General features: G+C 37.6%; 4 protein-coding genes across 6 annotated transcripts in view; 1 reads left to right on the plus strand and 3 right to left on the minus strand.

Annotated features, from left to right (window-relative positions):
* Nucleotides 1-424: 424 nt before the first annotated feature.
* LOC149725050 (uncharacterized) lies at nt 425-1,239 on the minus strand. Its single transcript, XM_089892692.1, has 3 exons — nt 1,084-1,239; nt 728-939; nt 425-659 (listed from the first exon to the last, which is right to left on the minus strand). Exons 1-3 carry the CDS (start codon nt 1,197-1,199, stop codon nt 562-564), a joined length of 426 nt encoding a protein of 141 aa, XP_089748818.1. The 5' UTR covers nt 1,200-1,239; the 3' UTR covers nt 425-561.
* Nucleotides 1,240-3,288: 2,049 nt separating this feature from the next.
* On the minus strand, nt 3,289-9,334 carry LOC149725051 (uncharacterized). 2 transcript variants are annotated; one of them, XM_089892657.1, is made up of 7 exons: nt 8,986-9,334; nt 8,079-8,223; nt 7,565-7,702; nt 6,318-6,510; nt 5,177-5,888; nt 4,839-4,940; nt 3,289-4,458 (listed from the first exon to the last, which is right to left on the minus strand). In XM_089892657.1, the coding sequence occupies exons 1-7, from the start codon at nt 9,154-9,156 to the stop codon at nt 4,126-4,128; spliced, it is 1,794 nt and encodes a 597-aa protein (XP_089748783.1). In that variant the 5' UTR covers nt 9,157-9,334; the 3' UTR covers nt 3,289-4,125. The 2 variants fall into 2 exon arrangements, with proteins under 2 accessions (XP_089748783.1, XP_089748782.1); XM_089892656.1 differs by having other exon boundaries at nt 7,565-7,705; nt 8,986-9,333.
* Nucleotides 9,335-9,457: 123 nt separating this feature from the next.
* The window catches only part of LOC149725052 (uncharacterized), a 56,961-nt gene continuing 43,840 nt past the window's right edge, over nt 9,458-22,578 (minus strand). Inside the window, exons 1-10 of one of the 2 annotated variants that reach the window (XM_089892666.1) lie at nt 14,704-15,970; nt 14,075-14,208; nt 13,477-13,693; nt 13,253-13,328; nt 12,986-13,030; nt 12,439-12,560; nt 11,970-12,171; nt 11,557-11,685; nt 10,940-11,044; nt 9,458-9,921 (exon numbers count right to left, since the gene is read on the minus strand). In XM_089892666.1, coding sequence (XP_089748792.1) covers nt 9,814-9,921; nt 10,940-11,044; nt 11,557-11,685; nt 11,970-12,171; nt 12,439-12,560; nt 12,986-13,030; nt 13,253-13,328; nt 13,477-13,693; nt 14,075-14,208; nt 14,704-14,795 — 1,230 coding nt within the window. In that variant the 5' untranslated portion in view covers nt 14,796-15,970 and the 3' untranslated portion in view covers nt 9,458-9,813. Of the gene's footprint in view, nt 9,922-10,779; nt 11,045-11,556; nt 11,686-11,969; nt 12,172-12,438; nt 12,561-12,985; nt 13,031-13,252; nt 13,329-13,476; nt 13,694-14,074; nt 14,209-14,703; nt 15,971-22,578 lie in introns of those variants that run through there. The other variant, XM_089892665.1, reaches the window with a different exon arrangement.
* On the plus strand, nt 16,119-22,301 carry LOC149725053 (sulfotransferase 1A1-like). Its single transcript, XM_089892676.1, has 7 exons — nt 16,119-18,506; nt 19,427-19,540; nt 19,596-19,705; nt 20,382-20,526; nt 20,916-21,031; nt 21,402-21,552; nt 21,943-22,301. The coding sequence occupies exons 1-7, from the start codon at nt 18,236-18,238 to the stop codon at nt 22,053-22,055; spliced, it is 1,020 nt and encodes a 339-aa protein (XP_089748802.1). The 5' UTR covers nt 16,119-18,235; the 3' UTR covers nt 22,056-22,301.

Raw genomic sequence — 22,578 nt, forward strand, 5'->3', positions numbered from 1 at the left:
GTGTGCGTAATAAGGATTCAGGTATGTTTCAGATGACTTACTACACTAATATGTATATAAAATATCCTTTATTACAATCTTTTATTCATTATTATTTGAATTTTGAAGGCACCTGTTACCAGTTAAAATATCTCTCTCTCTCTTTTTATTTATAGTAGGGTGGGGTAAGATAGAACATGATTTTATTCTCTTTCCTCCTCCCATTTGGTGATAAACAAACATAAAAAAATGTTTTTTTTCTTGCCTACGGTATGCCATCTTATTCCACCATACTATAGTTTATAAGGGACTTAATGGTTGACTGTTTTAATACAACCGCCAAATGTTGTGCACCGTCCGACACTTCTTCAACTTTACACTTTATGGAATAGAAGCTACGTTTTAAGACTTCTTGATCTTACAACACAGAGAATTTTAGATAAAATCAGTTTCACATAATGTTTTATTCACATTCATCATCATCATCACGTTCATTAGTAACAGAGTCCAGTGCCTCAACCACCTCATTTTTATTCACTTCAATTAGATCACACGTAAAATCCACATAAGAATTCTTCGTAATTAAAGGCGTTCGTGGCTCTGTATCAACAGTAATTTCGGCTCCAGCTCTCTCCAGCATTTTGATAAACCCATTCGTTTTTCCTTGTATGTCTTTGAATCTAATATCAAAATACAAATTAAAAATGAGCTAATTTTGAAAAAAGTTCATTGGGTACAAAGGTATAACCTGTGTCATTTCTCTCCATATCATTTATGATACCAGTTGCAGAGAAATCACTGGTGCATGACTTTAACTTGTTGGTATGTGAACATGAAGGTGTAACATTGTATGATTTAACGTTTGTGCCAGCTAAGTAGAATGTGTCATACAACAACGATGTAGATTTTTTTCTTTTACCCGGAACTTTAACTTTAAATGGACCACATCGTATCTTTATTCTGTAAAAGAATGTTATTTAATATTAACATAATAGGCCTCGCCCATCATTCTATCATAGGTTAGTTATCAGTAAACTATAAACACTACAACGTTAAAATATAAATAGAACTCATTTCAATCTCATCATTCTAACTTTTACTTACACATTACACCAATTGTACAGAGGGTAACTGGTGAAGCGACGGAGGGAAATAGTTACGGAGGAGAAGTAGCCGAGGGGAATAGTCACGGAGGGGAAGTAGCCGTGGGGAATGGTCATGGGGGGGAAGTAGCCGAGGGGATTGGTCACCGAGGGGATGTAACCGATGTAACCGATGTAACCGGGGGAATGGTCATGGGGGGGCAGTAGCCGAGGGGAAAAGTCACGGAGGGGATGTAACCGGGGGGATGGTCATGGGGGGAAGTAGCCGAGGGGAATGGTCACCGAGGGGATGTAACCGGGGGGAATGGTCATGGGGGGGAAGTAGCCGGGGGGAATGGTCATGGGGGGGAAGTAGCCGAGGGGAAAAGTCACGGAGGGGATGTAACCGGGGGGGAAGTAGCCGAGGGGATGTAACCGGGGGGAATGGTCATGGGGGGAAGTAGCCGAGGGGATGTAACCGGGGGGAATGGTCATGGGGGGAAGTAGCCGAGGGGATGTAACCGGGGGGAATGGTCATGGGGGGAAGTAGCCGAGGGGAATGGTCACCGAGGGGATGTAACCGGGGGAAGTAGCCGAGGGGAATAGTCACGGAGGGGAAGTAGCCGGGGGGAATGGTCATGGGGGGGAAGTAGCCGAGGGGAAAAGTCACGGAGGGGATGTAACCGGGGGGATGGTCATGGGGGGAAGTAGCCGAGGGGAATGGTCACCGAGGGGATGTAACCGGGGGAATGGTCATGGGGAGAAATAGCCGGGGGAATGGTCATGGGGGGAAGTAGCCGGGTGAAATAGTCATGGGGGGAAGTAGCCGGGGGGAATAGTCACGGGGGAAAGTAGCGGGGGGGGAATGGTCATGGGGAGAAATAGCCGGGGGAATGGTCATGGGGGGAAGTAGCCGGGTGAAATAGTCACGGAGGGGAAGTAGCCGGGTGCATAGACACGGAGGGGAAGTAGCCGGGGGGAATAGTCATGGGGGAAAGTAGCCGGGTGAATAGTCACGGAGGGGAAGTACCGGGGTGGAATAGTCATGGCGGAAGTAGCCGGGAGGAATGGTCATGGGGGAAGTAGCCGGGGGGGAATAGTCATGAGGGGAAGTAGCCGGGGGAAATAGTCATGGGGGAAGTCGGGGTGAATAGTCATGAGGGAAGTAGCTGGGTGAATAGTCACGGAGGGAAAGTAGTGGGGGGGAATGGTCATGGGGGAAATAAGCTGGGTGAATAGTCACGGAGGGGAAGTAGCCGGGGGGAATAGTCATGGGGGAAAGTAGCCGGGTGAATAGTCACGGAGGGGAAGTAGCCGGGGAATGGTCACGGAGGGGAAGTACCGGGGGGAATAGTCATGGGGGAAGTAGCCGGGAGGAATGGTCATGGGGGAAGTAGCCAGGAGGAATGGTAATGGGGGGGAAGTAGCCGGGAGGAATGGTCATGGGGGAAGTAGCCGGGAGGAATGGTAATGGGGGGGAAGTAGCCGGGAGGAATGGTCATGGAGTAAGTAGCCGGGGGGAATGGTCATGGGGTAAGCAGCCGGGGGAATGGTCATGGGGGGAAGTAGCCGGGGTGAATAGTTACGGAGGGGAAGTAGCCGGGTGAACAGTTACGGAGGGGAAGTAGCCGGGGGGATTTGGTCATGGGGGGAAGTAGCTGGGGGAAAGGTCATGGGGGAAGTAGCCGGGGGAAAGGTCATGCGGGGAGTAGCCAGGAGGAATGGTAATGGGGGGGAAGTAGCCGGGAGGAATGGTCATGGGGGAAGTAGCCGGGAGGAATGGTCATGGGGGAGAAGTAGCCGGGGTGAATAGTTACGGAGGGGAAGTAGCCGAGGGAATGGTCATGGGGGGGAAGTAGCCGGGGGAATTGTCACGGGGGGAAATAGTCACCGAGGGGAAGTAGCCGGGGGAAAGGTCATGGGGGGAAGTAGCCGGGGGGGAAAGGTCATGGGGGGGAAGTAGCCGGGGGTAATAGTTACGGAGGGGAAGTATGAAAAACAAATATGAAAAAGGAGACCCTCAACCTGTGTTAAGATTGACTGGAGAATGTTTAAATATACAGCAGGGCTACTTTTGGCACAAATCTAGGTTCTTTAGTACAATCTGCACCGTTTGGATGGAATAAAAAGCCTAAAAGGTGCACTGAATGAACCAAATCTGGTAATTGGTACTCTATTAATAACTTAAAACAAAGCAAGAATATGTTGCCAAACTAATGCTTTTTACCTTTTTCAAGTCTAGAATTCACTGCAAATACCTACAGACACGGTAACCCTAATTAACTGTTTTGCCAATGTCATAATTTAAATGCCTCACGTTTTCGCTTTATATTCAACATCACGCACTTAACCATATATAGCGTTAATCGCGTACCGCTATGGTATGAAAGTATTATTTTGCGCCCATTCATGCGCTAATATTTGTCGAACTTTCTCTCATGTCTAAGGCTAATCACGGGTCGAATCGGGTGATATAGGGCTCTAAACGGGTCAACGAAAGCCAAATTAGTGCATATATATTTGCGCATTCAAATCGTTTAAAATTTGCGAATAAACAAATGAAAACCAAATCGAATCTATTTATAACAATGTTGCAATCGTATTTGCAAGATTACGGTTTCGTAATGAAGTCGGCGCCGTGGCAAAGAAGGAAGCGCGACGGCCTCAACCATAGAGATAACGAGTTCGAGGCTCGTCGCTGCTATCATTGTGGGTGTATGTGTCCTTGTTCAAGACACGTAACGTAACGGTAATTGCTTCAACCCAGTGGTCATTAATGGGTTGTCCAAATTATCAGTCATGCATAATCACAAATAAAAAAACAACAAAATAATCCACATCATATGTAACATACATGGTAAATCGTAAGCTCATGTTATAGCGACTCTCGTTTTTCAACCATGCGAGGATAAACTAAGTTACATTACATTCATTTATTTAAGTCAATTATTATGAGAGCACCAGATGCATACCTTCAATGCTGGCCCTTAGACAACTATAAACAAGATCTGATCTATAAAGTTTTCATACAACCTGGCTGATATGAAACAAAATTTATTAATAATTAAACAAAATCATTATCAAAAGTTAATTCAACAACAGTTTTAACAACAGGTTTTGTCGTTGCTATATCTCTGTACTTAGTTCGTTTCTTTTGTAAAAATAAATCAGAATTCCTAGTTTTTGACTCTAAACAAGAAGAATTTATATCAGAACTTAAAATTGATTCGACTCTGTCTTCATTTGAATGCACAATATCTTCGGAAAAGTTAAGCAAGGGTATGACTGAATTAGTGGAATTGTTTGATGTTTTTATCGATAAATCAGTTGGAACTGTAAAAAGTTTGCCAAATACTTTAGACTTTTGGCAGGCATATTGGTTCGTTATCCTGTATTTCTGTGAAAACAAGTATAACAAATTTTAATAAGTTGTTAAGCCACAAATGCTCATACAATATTCAATAAGATAGGTCTAGCGATCACGTTTATTTTCTTCCAATTAGACGTAAATATGTTTTTGACTGTAAGAGTGTTTTAACAACTGTTGTTTTGTCGCCTTATCCTGCCATTTCTTTTTCAATATTGCCTAAATTTCACTACCATTATAGAAAAGACAAATAAAGTTATTTTATCATTGATAAAACTGGGCGTATGGTGTTAAGTAAGAAATAAAAGGGGCAAATTACAAACTTTACAACTGTAAATTAGTATAGGTAAAACATATAATCAGTTCAGTGATAAAACAGACAGCAACTTTTTCAATGAGAATATATTTACCGTCTTGAACAGAACATTTGAGTTTGTATTCTCGTTGTGTTCTTCAATTACTGGCAGGAGTTTCCAATGGTCAAGTAATTCCTGAGATACTTTCTCCGGTACCTACATATTGGGAAAAATATAATAAAACATAAAAATAATCTACAAATTTTTCTCATTAAAAAAAAAGAAAATGAAACATAAAAATATATACATTACTAATTATCTCATTTTTAAGTCACATTAAGTAAATGGCAATATTATTATAAACTAATGAATAAAAAATGGAACCTATTTATCCTCACATAGTGAGGCATTGACAGTTGTTATACTACTTGTGTCCTATTTCATACACCTACCCATGTTGAAGAGATATGAACCTTGTTGTTTTCTCTCCTACAATCCACCATGTATTGATAACCAGATCTATTATAACTTACAGAAACTGAACAGCGGGAGTTTTTTAATTGCGCACGGTCGTAAGTAATTAAACCGGACTGGTTACGAGCAAAAAGAATTTTTGCCGATTCTGCAGGTGAATAACTACCTGGTGAAATACTAGACAACAAACAAGGTTCTGATGCAGTTAGTTGGTCAGTTTGAGGCAAAATTACTTTATTTAAAATAGAGTTTTCCGCAGTAATGTCCCTTTGCACAACCTGATCAAATTCTGGTTTCTCTTTTTCAAGCAGAACTGTCTGCTTGGGTGCAAATTGTACTTCAGACACTACACCATGGGGTGAGAGGCTAAATACATGGATTACTTTTTGCTGAATATCTTGTATACTCTCTGTGCGAATGCTTTGAACGCACTCAGTAGATGTAACTGATTTAAACAGAGCAGCTAATACTGGTAACCCAACAGACAACGGCTGGACTTCTTCCCCTACAGATCTTAATCTAACAGGAACAGATGACGGCCAATCTTCATCAATTTTTTTAAAGGTTTCTGTGTCTTCAGAGCATTTTTCCACCGAAGGCACAACAGTGAGATTTTTTGGCAGAAATCGAAACTGGTACATTAACCTGTACCCATCTACTTTCCGAAGGATCCCTTTTTGATAATAATACCTAAAACATAAATTTTTGTTATGGTTATAATTACCAGTTATAGTTATTAGTGGGTAGTGGGTACTTATGAGTGCAAAACTAAAAAGTAAACAACTTGACTGTTTCATTAGATAAATCAATTTAATTTGGTTATATAAACAAATAAAATAACATATATATATAATTTTTATTTATTTCATAGAATACAGTAGCGAAAATCAGGCTAATACATCATCAAAGAAAGGGGATAGGGATGCAACAAAAAACGACAGTCGTTATAAACAAGCTAAAGGTAAAAACACTTGAACAAAACTATAGAAAACAGGTAAAAGTACTTGAATAAAAGCAAGTAAAACACTGCAGGTAAAAACTAAAAAAAAAATATCAGATAAAAGTGTGGCTGCTAAACCCATTTAACAAAATAATCTTTTGAATAGGCATTGGTATCACCTTAATGCTCGTCCCACAGTTTCGTAATTCATTTCTGGTTTCTTTTTATGTTGCCCCCACAACCAAGAGACAAGTTTTGAATCCACCAGTTTAAATATTGCTTCTTTAATGTTTACCCATTTAATGAGTTGTGGACATGTAAGGGGATCTTGCAGCAAGGCAAGAAGGAATTCCCATAAGTAGTAAGATGTACCTTAAAAATGGGTAAAAATGTCATACAGTAATAGCCTTCAATAATGAATGGATGTAACTAACTTTATCCTCGTGTGGCCGGAAAATGACTGTCGTTATAACACGTGTGTTCATACACCTCATGCAAGCATACGATTTACCATGTATGTTACTTAAGTTTTTGGGTGATTATTTTGGGGGGATTTTTAATGTATGGCATATAATTCGCCAAAGTCGGGCAGCCCATTGATGACCACTGGGTTGGAGCAACTGCCATTAAGTGCATTGCCCAAGGACACATATACCCACAACAGAAAAAAAGTCTCTTTTTACAACAATTATACATATGTGAATTTTATCATGTTTTTGGTTAAATTAGGATAGAAACAAAATATGAAACTTAACATAAACATTTGCTCATAAGAACTATTTACTAATTTTTTTTACAATATTGACTGGTAGCATTTAGTAACAGAATAATTTATATAGTAGGGTGGGAAAAGACAGAACACCTTTAGCACATAATATCCAAATATCCTGATCATGTTTTAAACAATTAACAACAGTCTATGGAAGCCGTGAGGATACAATTTATAATTCTTTGAATGTTCTTTGTTTACTACCAAATGGGCAAGAAAATAGAATAAAAAGGTGTTCCATCTTCCCCCGCCCTACTATAATAATATATATTGTTTAATCCTGGCGCCGTGGTATAGTGGTTAGCGCGCCTGCCTGTAACCCAGAGGTAATGGGTTCAAGGCTCGACGCTGATACCATTGTGGGCGTATGTGTCCTTGGGCAAGACACTTAACGGCAATTGCTCCAACCCAGTGGTCACTAATGGGTTGTCTAAATTATCAGCCACACATAAAAATTTGAAAAAATCACCCACAAAGTAACATACATGGTAACTCGTAAGCTGGCACGAGGTGTTAAACCCGTGTTATGATGACTGTCGTTTTCCCGCCATGCGAGGATAAAGTAAGTTACATTCATTCATTCAAATGTATATAGTGGCTCATAAGTTTCACAATGATATTTAATAAATATTCAGTTATCTAAACTACTAAACATACCACGTCCAGACACAGAAGAAGTTCTATGATGGCAGGATATTAGATTTCTATCCTTCTTATACTTGTTAGTTGTTGAAACTTCCGTGTTAGCAGCAACGATTTGCTTTTCAGGAGATATCTTTGTTTCGTTGTTTGGAACTTCTGAGTAAATATATATAGTTAGTTTAGTGATAAAACAAATAATTTTTACAAAAGGAAAATATGTACCTACTTAAACAGAACATTTCAGTTTGTATTATCATATTACATACTCATTACGTGTATAGATTAAAGAAGGTGTATAGTAGGGTGGGAGAAGTGGAACACCTTTGACATATATAATATATAATATTTAAATATTCTGATCATGTTTTAAACAAAAAATGGTCTTTGAGGATGAGCATACCATTTTATAATTCTTTGAATTTTTTTGTTTACTTCCAAATGGAGTAAGAAATTAGAATGAAAAGGTATCCCATCTTACCCCGTGCTATTATATATAACCTTTGTAAAACACAAATAAATTATTGCATACCTGTAACATGAACATTCTCATGCACATTACAAGTGCTTAGGAACTGTAAGTGAGCCCACAGAACGTTTCCATAGGGAACCTTTTTCTCAAACTCATCTTGACTGAACATTTGAAGTTCTTTTCCGTTTATATGAAGATTCTTTAACTGCAATAAATGAATGCAACTTACTTGTTCTCGGGGCCTGAAAACGACACACAGTATATAACACGGGTGTTCATACACCACGTGCCAGCTTACGAGTTACCATGTATGTTATTTAGTGAGTGAATAATTATTTAATTTTTTAATTTTTATTTTTTTTATGTATGGGTGATAATTTGGACAACTAATTAGTGACCCCTCAGTTCAAGCAATTGCCGGAAAAGTGTTTTACCCAGGGAAACATTTACTCAAAATCTAGCAGCGATCTTGAACCTATAACCTGTGGGGTCCAGACAGACAAATGAAAAGACAGGACATATCGACAAAACAACCGTTGTTAAAACATGCTTACAGGTAAACACATTTTAACATTTAATTGAAAGAAAATAAGCGTGGACTGGTCACTACACCTGGTATTTTGTACAGTTGTGACTTATTATCCGAATTTCACTCTATTTTTTCACAAGTGGGCGCTCTTATTAAGTTTAAAATTTTAAAAAAATACACACAAAAAATACACGTTTATATGTCACAAAAACGACGTTTTTTAAAAGTCCCCAGAAAATAATAATAAAAAAATGAGCGCCTACTTGTGAAAAAAGAGAGTGAAATTCGGATAATAAGTCGTATGTATTTTGTACTTCTAGTCAGCTTAAACTTACATTAACACACAAAGAAACACAAATGCACCTTAATCTTAATAAGCCACACATGAAACATATACACAAAAGTACATCACCATAACGTTATACTAAAAACTCTTACATTTGAGGCATCCAGGTCAAATTGATTCACAACATGTGACATCCAAGCAAACACCCCATCTTCTGACCATTCCCATGGCGAAGTGGCGAACAATTGCGCTAAATCAGATGCAGCGACGTCTTCTTTGGCCACAATCTCAACCTCATTTATAGGAGTAGTGTTGTTCGACATAGAACACTAATTAACTGTTTTTTTCCACAAAAACACGTATTCCGATACGACGAGGCTGTTATATCTTTTTGCTAATTTTTTTCATACTGTTTGGCTCTGTCGGAAATATAAAAATCGTTCAAGTCGAATACCATAGCCTGGCTGCAATTTTCTAGCGTAAACTTGTCTAAACTTGCAGCATATTTTCTTACGAACAACCCCACTGACTTATAAAATTAGGGAAACCCCTTTTACAGCCACGAGGTAATTCCAGCGGTCGGTAAAGTACTCCCCTACATTTCTACATGAATTACACAAATTTAGTGGTGTTACCGCTTGCAATAAGAAATAGTTTTAAGTAATATCTGTACAGTTTTTTATATGTTTCTAGAGAAACGTTTACAAGGTATACATGCGAGATGAAGGTATAAACGATGATAGCCTACGAGAGTTTCAAAAGGGTAAAACACAGAGCGCATTGTAAGTATATTTGCTAAAATATATTATATATATTACACATAGGAATTCGATAGCATGCACGATCCGTGTAAAACAGAATATCCCGGTTATAACGTATGTCGTTGCTCGAGGATAAATGAACTGAATGAACGGACAAGATTTACACAAACGCTGAGATGGATATACAGAAGTAACAATTTGAAGTATGTGTGAATATAATTAAATGGAAGAAGCATTTCCAACTTTTGGAGGCGTAACTTGCAACCCAAGCTTGTTTGCCAGAGTCATGTAGTTACTTTTGCAGTCGTCCAAATCAATATAGCAACCCTAAGAATATATATTCAATTAAAGTAAACTTATTCACCTTTTAACTTTATATAAATTCAAATTAAAGTAAACCTATTACGTTTGTAGGTATATAGTACAGTGGGGCAAGATGAATACCGTTAGCATATAATATCCCATGTTTATTATGTCGGGTGGGGGAAGACGGGACACCTTTAGCACATAATGTCTATATATCCTGACCGTGTTTTAAACAATTAACAACAGTCTATAGAAGTCGTGAGGATATAATTTTATAATTATTTGAATGTTTTTTGTTTACTATAAAATGGGACGAGAAAATAGAGTTAAAAGGTGCCCTATCCTCCCCCACCCAACTATAGTTAACTACCTGCAAATGTCGAATTCCGCCATTGTTGGTAAAACCATCTCTAGCGTGTGTCATTCTTCTGTTGTTGAAAAACAGCAGGTCCCCAGTTCGAAGACGGAAACGAAACTACAGAAATCAACATTGGATAACACGTGAGTTGGCAAAAAACGATTGACAAATATAGTGGAGTGAGGGAAGATAGTACACCTTTTTATTTTATTTTATTTTGATTTCTCGTTCTATTTTGTAGTAAACAAAGAATAATCAAAGAACTATAAAACTGTTTTCCCATAGAATGTTGATAATTGTTTGAAACACGATCAGGATATTTTGTGCTAAAGGTGTCCCGTCTTCCCCACTTCACTATATTAACATTTTGTTTCATCCACAATGCCTTTAATCAGGGCTATACCATCGATATTATACAAAAAAGTAAGGACGGCGATAAGCATTGATGGCTCCCGCTTAAAATTAACAATGTTTTTAAAAATGGGTGGGGGAAGACGGGACACCTTTAGCACATAATGTCTATATATCCTGACCGTGTTTTAAACAATTAACAACAGTCTATAGAAGTCGTGAGGATATAATTTTATAATTATTTGAATGTTTTTTGTTTACTATAAAATGGGACGAGAAAATAGAGTTAAAAGGTGCCCTATCCTCCCCCACCCAACTATAGTTAACTACCTGCAAATGTCGAATTCCGCCATTGTTGGTAAAACCATCTCTAGCGTGTGTCATTCTTCTGTTGTTGAAAAACAGCAGGTCCCCAGTTCGAAGACGGAAACGAAACTACAGAAATCAACATTGGATAACACGTGAGTTGGCAAAAAACGATTGACAAATATAGTGGAGTGAGGGAAGATAGTACACCTTTTTATTTTATTTTATTTTGATTTCTCGTTCTATTTTGTAGTAAACAAAGAATAATCAAAGAACTATAAAACTGTTTTCCCATAGAATGTTGATAATTGTTTGAAACACGATCAGGATATTTTGTGCTAAAGGTGTCCCGTCTTCCCCACTTCACTATATTAACATTTTGTTTCATCCACAATGCCTTTAATCAGGGCTATACCATCGATATTATACAAAAAAGTAAGGACGGCGATAAGCATTGATGGCTCCCGCTTAAAATTAACAATGTTTTTAAAAAAATATGTTTGTATCAAAAAATACTAGCTCTGGGCTGTTAAATGTAAAAACAAAATAGGATTGTATTAAAAAAGCTGTTTAGGTATGTAGGGAAATGCATTCTTGATTAAACCGCAAATTCTAAAGATCACACTTTTATTATTGCTTACCCTTCCAACGAGTTTTTCCCTTTGCATTATCATTGAAAACTTGCGATGTGCTTTGTAATATCTTTCCACGTCTTTTTCTTTGATTCTTAAAGTAGATGCGAACCCAGCGTGCCAGTTTACAGCTACTATCTGTTCATAATTTAATATATAGTAGGGTGGGGAAAGACGGGACACCGTTTTATATTTTATCCAAATATAAACGTTTCATGGAAGTCAGAAGGTTACGGTTTATAATCCTTTGAATGTTATTTGTTTACTACCAAGTGGGACGAAAAATTAAATAAAAATGCGTCCCATTTCCCCCCACCCTACTTTAAAAAGGCAGGTTGCCATGTATAATGTAATACTCGCACACCGGGAGTTTATATTGTATGTTTATTTTAAAATACAAGAACATTTTATAGCTGTTTTACCTTGCCATAGTAATCCAATACAATGTGATGCTTCTGGACTTCGAAATAGACGGGGACTTTCCTCTTGTAGTCAATTGTATTAAAGCAAGCTGGGACTTCTAGAAACGTCCTAAAATCTTCCGGAGATTCTTTTCTGAATATTTCAGCAACTTGAAACATGTCAAGAAGAGTCGACTTTCCCCCGCTGACTTCATCGTCAAACCTTGTGATTTCGAATTGCTTAAAATGAATGCAACTTACTTACCAACGCACGGCGGGGAAAGAACAGTCGTTATAAGATAGATGTTCGGTTTTACAAACCGCGCGCCCGATTACGACTTCCCATTCACATATACATAACTTTGTAGGTGAATAAACGTTTTGTTTATGTATGGTTTAAAATTTAGACACTATTTTTGAAAATGTTTCACATTAAAACTTCACTAGTCTTCTCAGACAGTATAATGTAGTCAGGTCGTCTAACTTATACCTAAGAGCATGAAGCAGCTGTATACCCGGGGTTTGTTCATAGGCTTGTTGGTCCATATGTAGCGGGATACCTTTAGATGTGTATGCAGCATTTACACTGTTATGTGGAAGAACATCGAAGAACTGTATAATATGCAAACTGATGTAAAAGTCACGTATTAAGTGAATGAATAAATGAATGAATGAATGAATGAATGAATGAATGAATGATGAATGAATGAATGATTGAATGAATGTAACTTACTTTATCCTCGCGTGACCGGAAAACGACAGTCGTTATCACACGGGTTTAACACCTCGTGCCAGCTTACGAGTTACCAAGTATGTTACTTTGTGGGTGATTTTTTCAATTTTTTTATGTATGGCTGATAATTTGGACAACCCATTAGTGACCACTGGGTTGAAGCAAGTGTCGTTAAGTGTCTTGCCCAAGGACACATACGCCCACAATGGTAGCAGCGACGAGCCTTGAACCCATTACCTAATGGTTACAGGCAGGCGCGCTAACCACTACGGCGCCGGACAAGTGCTTATGCAAATAACTATACCTCTCCATAAAGTGTTTCACGAATCGGCCCAAACCTTCTCGCAAACTGTAAAACATATAAAAGTCTTTAATGAGATGACACCCATGAAAGCTTTAGGAATTTTTTATGCAGTAGGGTGCGGGAAGATGGGACACGTTTAGCTCGTAATATCCAAATATCCTAATTGTGTTTTAAACAATTAGTAACGGTCTATGGGCCGAGGAAATAAATTGAAAATGTGCCCCATCTTCCCCCACCCTACTATACTGTGTATCTTATCCTGTTTACCTTTAAAACCATTTTATCTTCGCACGGGACGTTGGATATTTTACAAAATCCACTTTCCATGAACTTCTGTAGCATACTGAAAAACAAAACAAAATTAAAACCCATTTGAATTGTTACTTAAAAAAGATTGTCAAAACAGATCACGAAATGTACTCAATGATTTTTAGTGGTAACCTACATCCTGTACAAAAGCACACACAGTTTTGTACAGGCGTTTCACACACCTAAATGAACCGACGTCATTGTCTTTCATCTCTGAGTAATCTATAGTTGGAATATCTTGCTGGACTTTCGCATTTTCGAAATGCGTGCTGATAATGTCTCTACTTCTAATCAACGAAGACAAGCAAGTATCACAGTAACAGAAAGAGCGAAGCCATTCAAATGGTTGGGTGGTCGTGTGATTCTCCATTATGTCCCATGAGTGTTTCGTAAGCAGAGCTGGTATGTTAAATTCGTATTAGAATTTTTTAATTTATAGTAGGGTGGAGGAAGATGGGACACCTTTTACACATTATGTCCAAATATCCTGATCGTGTTTTAATCAATTACCAACGGTCTATGAAAGTCGTGAGGATACGGTTTTAAAACTCTTGAATGTTCTTTGTTTACCACCAAATGGAACGACAAAATATAATTAAAAGGATTTCCATTTACCCCAACCATAATATATGTGTTTACAGTTTACCGTTGCAAGTCGTGACAGCAAAAAAAAAATATTTCTTATACGCAACGCTACGTGTCTTATACGCAACGATACGTGTTTCTGCTCTGTATACCAGAACAAAAGCAGGAAACTCGTAGTTTTATTTATAATTGTACCGTTGTCGCCAATTCTTGCTTCTGTAAGTATGGTATCATCGGGAAACTGCGGAAAATCTACTTTATAGATGCCGGAAAACTCTGGATAACATTGACTGCAGTGGCAGTTGAATCTGAGCCATTTTGCGTGAAACCTGCAATTGTGGATGATTTGAATTGAAATTTACAATCATTACGACCGTATGCTCAATGTGCATTACAGGCACCATTCTAAACATTGGTATTTTCAATGGTAATGATTAATGATTTTATAGTTGGGGGGAAACGGGGCACATTTAGCACAAAATATCGAAATATCCGGATCGTGTTTTAAACAACTAACAACGGTCTATGGAAGTTATCTGGATACAGTTTTATAATTCTCTTTGGATGTTCTTTGTTTAATACCAAATGGGTCGAGAAAAAGAAATAAAAGGGTGTCCCTTCTTACCCCACCCTACTATATATAGTATTTGTATAACCGGTATAGTTATAAGGACCAGTATAATCGAAAGTTTATATAGGCTTTTTATCCTGCGTGGCGGGGTAAGCATAGATTTTTTATATGGTGTTCTGTTCACACACCAGTGTACGATGCTGTTGGATGATTGAGAAGAATTACATAATTGAGTCCAATTTCCTAATCTCACCTGCTAATGTGGTCGTCACTCCATTTTACTTCACATACTTTACCATCCAGACTCACTTGCACTTCTGATATTGAAACTTTTAAAAACGACATGACCTATACCCTTTTTGCATGGTAAAAAGTTAATGCGAATAGCGATTCGCATAACTTGTCATATGATAACTTGCTTACCGCGTTGTTTTGCATGGTTTATGCGCGTATCAACATTGAGTTAGCTTATTTTAGCGCAATGTTGTTAAATCTAGTTTATAAAATAGGTTTTGATGCTTTATGGGGCTACTACCAGCTAAAAACTGTTAAAATAATACCCGAAAGATTGGCTCTTAAAACTGAAACTGTACTTTCACCATACTTTGCTTTACTCGCAATAATGCGAGTAACAACCAACCTCCTACAGCAGGTAACACGCTTATGACGTTATGCGTATTAACTTTGTTTTTGCGAGTAAATATGAGAGTACTTACGCGCATAAAAGTGACCATGCAAAAAGGTTATTATAGTCCTATATAGTTATACTTCTAAAAACAAAGGCATTATTGGGTTACTGTACAAAAATAACAGAATTTTAGGGCGAGAACTATAGTCATCAAGCAAATTAAACAGTACGCGTATACTTGCTTTATTTACAAAACATATTAGTATCTGCCTTTTAAAATTAGGATAATCTGACGTACACGAGTCGTAGGCCTAAAAATCGTTCTGACGTAGGCTATAACCAGAATGTTGACAAAACAAAACAGAGTCTGACGCTTTCGCATCCCTATGACAGTGCGTGCAAAACTGCAGAGCAATAAAATAAAGATATTGTCAATGAAATGTGAAACTTATATATATATTGAAAGTCATTCGGGGTTCTCCTGTCCACACGTTAATGTTTAGTAATAATGGACCAGCCACCCATGTAGCAAACTCGCGAAACATTGGTTTAAACTTTAAAGTCTTTGGTTTCGGAGTATAGTCACACAATATTGTTGTTTTTTACAGTTACACCATAAAGCTCTACAAGAAGTGTTGTCGAAGTGGCTGTAGCGGTTGAGTGTGCTTTGAGCACGTATATTCAATACATATATAATTATCTAAATTCCACCTAGGTGCATAAAGATTACGTGAATGAATGAATGTAACTTACTTTATCCTCGCGTGGCCGGAAAACGACAGTCGTTATCACACGGGTTAACACCTCGTGCCAGCTTACGAGTTACTATATGTATGTTACTTTGTGGGTAATTACTATTATTTATTTTTTTTTATGAATGGCTGATAATTTAGACAACCCATTAGTGACCACTGGGTTGGAGCAATTGCCGTTAAGTGTCTTGCCCAAGGACACAAACGCCCACAATGGTAGCAGCGTCGAGCCTTGTACCCATTACCTCTGGGTTACAGGCAGGCGCGCTAACCACTACACCATGGCGCCGGACATACGTGTTGTGTAACGATACCAGCTAGGCTAACGTGTATATGCTTTGATTGTTTATTTTTCCGTGATAAAATAATGCTGGATGCAATATTATGATAATGTTGAGAGTCGTTGCCCTAGTATTACAATGCTAAAACTCTGCCTTGCTGTATAATGTTTATGGTGTTTCTTTTCGTGTATATAATGTTCTTTTCGCGTTTAATTTCTCGAATATGTAAGCCCTATACTGGTGCTGCGTGGGCAGGCAGCATAGGCAGTCGAGCCATGTACTGCTCAATGTTATCTGAAGCGTGACATCGATGTCGTATTGTCGAATATACTGAGTTGTGAACATGGCTTTGTTGTGGAGTCATTACTGGTCTTCTGGAGTCGGAACTACAAGTTAAGTGAGGTGCGGGTACAGAGCTCGGGACACGTGAGGTCGGCACAGTACAGAGTCGAGTACGGCAGATGGTGTAACAGCTGCGCCGCACCTCCGACCACATGAGCAAAGCTGAAATCACCAGACTGTATGCATTTCGCAGACCAGTATATTCGGCGGTTCATATAGTGAATCTCAACGGCGACGATAAAAGCAGAAACAGCAGCCAGTAAAAATATCGCCATAGTAAGTTTTATACTTTGCTAGTTTCTATTTTTAATTTCTATTGATCAACCAGTATAATTTAATAACCAAGCAGCTATTTATTACTGATACTTCGTGACACAATTTATAGGTTAACCGGGGCGTTTGCCCCTGCAATGCGTGATATTGCTAAAGTACACAATTCGGACTTCCTGCTTACTACGCTATCATTTTTTAAGCGTCGACGTTTGCGTCTCCATATTTATTGAAAACTTTGGGGAATTCTGCAGTTGGTCGTGAGTCCATTAAATGTGGCTGTTAACAGTATCCGGCGTGGGAATTCGCATGCCAAGTCGTATGCATAAACCAGTGTCCAATTCTGCATGCGGCAGTGAAATCCGGACAAAACAGACAAAACAGATAAAACGGACGAATTCCGGATACTGTGTACAGGCACCTTTAGACGGAAAGTCTCAATTCTAATATCCCCTGCGCATGCAAAATTATGAAGCGTTAAAAAAAACTAAAAAACCTCTAATGATTTCTACAGCTATATACCGGTACGCCACAGCGGAAAGGAAATGATATATTGTTTATAAGGGTGGCGGAAGATGGGACACCTTTTAACTCTATTTTCTTGTCCTTTTTAGTAGTAAACAATAAGCATTCAAAGAATTATAAAACTATATCACCACGACTTCCAAGGACCGTTGTTAATTAATTAAAACACGATCAGGATATTTGGATAATATGTGCCAAAGGTGTCCCATCTTCCCCCACCCTACTATATAGTAGGATGGGGTATAAGATTGGAAAGGTTTTATTCTGCCGCCCCTTAATTATCGTGGTGGGTAGTATACTATTTGCTGTGGTGGGCAATACATCATATAGAATAGGTATGTCCTTAACAAGCGAACTAAATTTACCATGGTACAACTACAAATCTAGTCACAATAAAATCTGTTCTAAATCTCAGGTCGTTGACAAGGAGCTTACCCATAAAGAATAAAATATATATATATACATATATATATGGGAATATATAGTGAAACAACGCATCACAAAGTATAGGGTACTCACTGGGTTAGAAAAGTCTACAAACAAACTTTAAAATCTGTGCCATAGAGTAAATAGGATTCGGCTTTGTTTATTGATCAGTTAGTTATTAACAACTGTCTACATGGGTCTTAGGAATACAGTTGTATAATTCTTTCTTTGTTTGCTACCAATTAGGACAAAAAATAGAAGGATAATGTGTCGCATCTTCTCCCACGCTACTGTATCAATATAAAAAAGTATTGTACACATCGTCACTTCACTGTGGTGTGCTATAAATAGTGTACAAACAATGACGATGGAAATCTGGCTTAATCGTTGATTTGTTGTGTCATATGAGTAAATACGAGTGAGTGTGCACTCGGCAAGTTACGTTTATAAAAACTGGCAAGTTTTACAGCAATATAACTGATAACTTTGAGAATAGGGTGTAAGCTTAAGGTTTTAATTTTTAGATTTTTACTGGTGTATACTTGTATACTACTGTTAATAATGGCGGACGAAGAAACTGCGAAAATAAAGAAGATGCTAGAAGCAACATTTGAAACCGGTTTCAAAGAGCTAGCGAAGTATGCAGATGGCTTGCCTGATTATAAACCAATAGTCGATTACTTCGTTACGAGCATATTTAAGAGTAAAGTAACAGAATGGAAAGGTTACAAAATGTCCGGGCAAGGTTTTTCATGCGATACAATAAAGTGGGTCTATGAAAATTGGACGCCCTGGAAGGATGACGTCATTGTCGCGTCATTTCCTAAAACAGGTAACGCTTTTTAGAAAATATTTTGAACGTCACAGTGGGTAATACTGCCGCTGGTGACCAGTGAAAATTTTGGTCTCAAAATGTTCCTTACGTCTCCCACGACCTACTAGAGATATATCTAGTAGGCCGTGCGTCTCCCTGATACCCGGTGTATATATTTTTTGTAAAAAAACTCGGGCGTTTGTGGCGAAATCTAACTTTGAAAATGTGCAAAAACATGCTGCGTCACCGTAATTCGCCTGACTTGCGTATGGTTAACGATATATTACGTCACAATAGCGATATGTTACGTCACAGTAGTGACATATTACGAACGTTACAGCACGTTATAATCTTGTTTTTCGCACTGTTTTATGCTGGGGAAACCCCAAGCCCCAACCCTAACCCCTACTTTTAACCCCCAACCTATAAATTCCCAAAAAAACTAACAAATTACGTAATCTGTAAAGTTGAAATCAAACGTGTAATTCGCATTCTATGACGTAATAATCTAACCTTTGTTTAACCCATGACGGCTCGTGTGGAAAATACGGTGACGCAGCACGATTTCGCGCATTTTCAAAGTTAATTTTCGACACGAAAAATCCTTTTTTTCTAAATACTTGAAGACTTGGGACATTAAGAACAACTGAATTGGAGCAATTAATTGTAATTAATCAATGTATGACAGGGTGGGGGAGATGGGGCACCTTTAGCACATAATATATAAACATCCTGATAGTGTTTTGAATAATTAACAACGGTATATGGAAGTCGTGAGGATACGGTTTTATAATTCTTTAATTTTTTTGTTTACTTCCAAATGACACGGAGAAAATAGATTGAAAAGATGTTCCATCTTTCCACACCCTACTATATAACTATTTGGTATTTTGTCACCGGTAACGGTGATATACCTTCAAGCTTATTTTCATTACCAGGTACGACATGGGTGCGAAACATTGTGGCTCACTTGTACTACAGAGATAATAAAACTTTAATGGAAATGGTTAAGCCAATGGCAATGCCGCATATTTACCTTGAAACTGGAATACGTGAGTTTTTAAAACAATTAACGACAGTATTTTACATTAATGGGTTTTATTACAGCTTTAAAATTTGAAATTCTTGAAAAGTTGCCATGGAAGCGACGAATCTTTGCGACCCATGTTTCTGCACCCTTGTTTAACTTTAAAAAAGTTAAATCAGCTGGAGCTAAGGTGATACAGAGTTAACAGTATGATTGTATATATAGTAGGGTAGGGGGAGAGAGGACAATTTAGTATTGTATTTTCTCGTTCCATTTGATATTAAACACAGAATAATTAAAGATTTATTAAACAGTACCCTCAAGACTTCCATAGACCGTTGTTAATTGTTTAAAACACGATCAGGATATTTGGATATTATGTGCTAAAGGTGCCCCGTCTTCCCCCACCCTACTATATATGTAGTAGAAAGGAAAAAACGAGACGCCATTAGCACATATTATCCAATTTTCCAGATAGTGTTTTAAACAATTAACAACAGTCTGTGGGATTCCTGGCAATACGATATAATAATTCTTTGAATATTCTTTGTTTATACCAAATGAGACAGGAAAATAAAACAAAAAGGTGTCCCATCTTCCCCCACCCTACTATATGTGTCATGCGAAAACTTTCGTTACTAGAGAAGATTATCGAATCTGTGTATCTGTTGGACTTTTTAAAACAATGTTCAACCACATTTTAAATTATAATATAGTGGACAACTTATACACCTAAATCAGGCATGTGCTGTAGCTTTATGGTGCTAACTTAAAACAAACATTAAAAACTTCATTGCTTTTATATATACAATAATATATTATACGCGCTATGTAAGTAAACATCCTAACTACGGCATCTTATACAGGTGATATACACGATTCGTAACCCGAAGGACCAAGTGGTATCTTGGTACAACATGATGCAAAACTTTCCTTTCCAAGCGACCGATGTAAATGCGCAAAAGATGTATCCAAAAGATTGGAACGCGTTTTTCGAGGCGGCAGTGTCTGGTAAGTCGGATTTGGTTCAAATCATTTGTTTTATAGCCTGGCTAAAGTTTGTGAAGTTTTGCCCTAGGAGTTGGCTACAAAACTTGAAAAATTGTTGGAGAAAGATGGGACACCTTTTTAATCTACTTTCTTGTCAAATTTTCCAGTGAACAAAGAACATCTAAAAAATTATAAAACTGTATCGTCACGACTCCCATAGACCGTTGTCAATTGTTTAAAACACGATCAGGATATTTGGACATTATGTGCTAAAAGTGTCCCATCTCCCCCTCCCTGCTATATTAATATTGTTTATGAATGAGGTGCTAAGACATCTAAGATTTTTAATTACTCCTAAACGAAGTTGATGTTTTTTTATAGTCCTAGAATTAATAATTTTCTCGCTGCAGGTTCACAATTATTGGGAAATAAAGAAGGGGAGTGGTACATGGAGAATATACTGTCTTGGTATCCGCATCGAAACGACGATAACGTCTTGTTTGTTATCTACGAGGACTTGAAACGGGTTTGTATATAGATATAGAACATATATACAAGTTCTGGCTCCATATTACACTGCAGAAGTTTCGTGCATTTTTGAATATACATAACGTTTATTGGATTAACTAAAACGGTGAAGGGAAATAGCACCAAAACCACAATATAATGGCATATAGTAGGGTGGGGTAAGATAGGACACCATTTTATTTTATTTTCTTGACTCATTTAGTAGTAAACAAAGAACAATTAAAGAATTATAAAACCATATCCCCACGCCTCCAATAGACCGTTGTTGGTTGTTTAAAACACGATCAGGGTATTTGGAAATTATGTGCTAAAAGTGTCCAGTCTTCCCCAATTCTATACTCTAACTTATTGTGTAAAATTTTACTTAGGATCCGACAAAGGAAATTAAAAGAATAGCCAAGTTCCTTGGAACTGAATATTCAGATGAAGTTCTTTCAGAAATTGTAGAAGCAACATCGTTCGGGAGCATGAAGAAAAATGCCAACCCCACCGAAGAATTTGTAAAGTTTTTCCGCAAAGGTAGTTTCACATAAGGTTTTAAGGTTAATAGGTGGGGTCGAAGATGGAGTGCCACTGTTAATATGAACGGCGTATAGGCTACATATAGGTAGAGTAGTATGGGAGAAGGTGGAACACCTTTAGCACATAATATCTAATTATCCTGATCGTGTTTAAAACAATTAAGGACATCTTTTTGATGTATTTTCGTCTATTTGGTAGTAAACAAAGAACATTTAAATGATTTCTAACCCGCATCATCACGACTTACTTATACCGTTATATTACCGTTATTAATTGTTTAAAACAGGATATTTGATTAATATGTGCTAAAGATGACCCGTCTTTCCATGTCCTACTCTATTTTATCTGTTTGGTGGGAGCGTATAAAAACTTTCTTTACATATATAGGCGAAGTTGGGGATTGGAAAAATCATCTTACAGTTGCCCAATCGGAACTAATCGACGCCATCGTAAAAGAGAAGCTGGCAGACACTGATATTGAATTTACATACGAACTGTAGCAACTTGCAATAAGACAATATGTTAAAACGGTGCTGTAAATGATACAGTGTTAATCTATTTTTGTATAATTCGTTTCGGTACGAAATAAGGCGCCAAATAAATTCTATGCATTATTATGCGTTTTGTCTATTAATTTGATAAACGTACTATAACTACAATTTCGAAAGATCTATTGATTTGATAGACGTACTATAACTATACAACTGTAGCGTAGCAGATGTGTTAATTTTACAAATATGAGTTAATTCTTAATATGTGATCAGACAATTAACAGCGTAGTATTTTTACCGAAAGGTCCCCAATAAACATCAATCTTTTTGTAAAAAATGACGTCAGAAACAGCTTGATTTAAATCTGTTTTAGTAGGGGATATCCCTAGTGAAGTTGACAATTAACAAAAACAAGTTATGTAAATTTTTTGACTAAAAAAACTTAAATATCTATTTTTTGTGAGTGTTCATGCCTAAATTATTTTAAAACATAAATTTCTTAACACATGAACGTTTATCGCAATTTATTTGT

The sequence above is a fragment of the Ciona robusta genome, chromosome 14, assembly GCF_009617815.1.
Source record: "Ciona robusta chromosome 14, ASM961781v2".
In the NCBI taxonomy this organism is placed as follows: domain Eukaryota; kingdom Metazoa; phylum Chordata; class Ascidiacea; order Phlebobranchia; family Cionidae; genus Ciona; species Ciona robusta.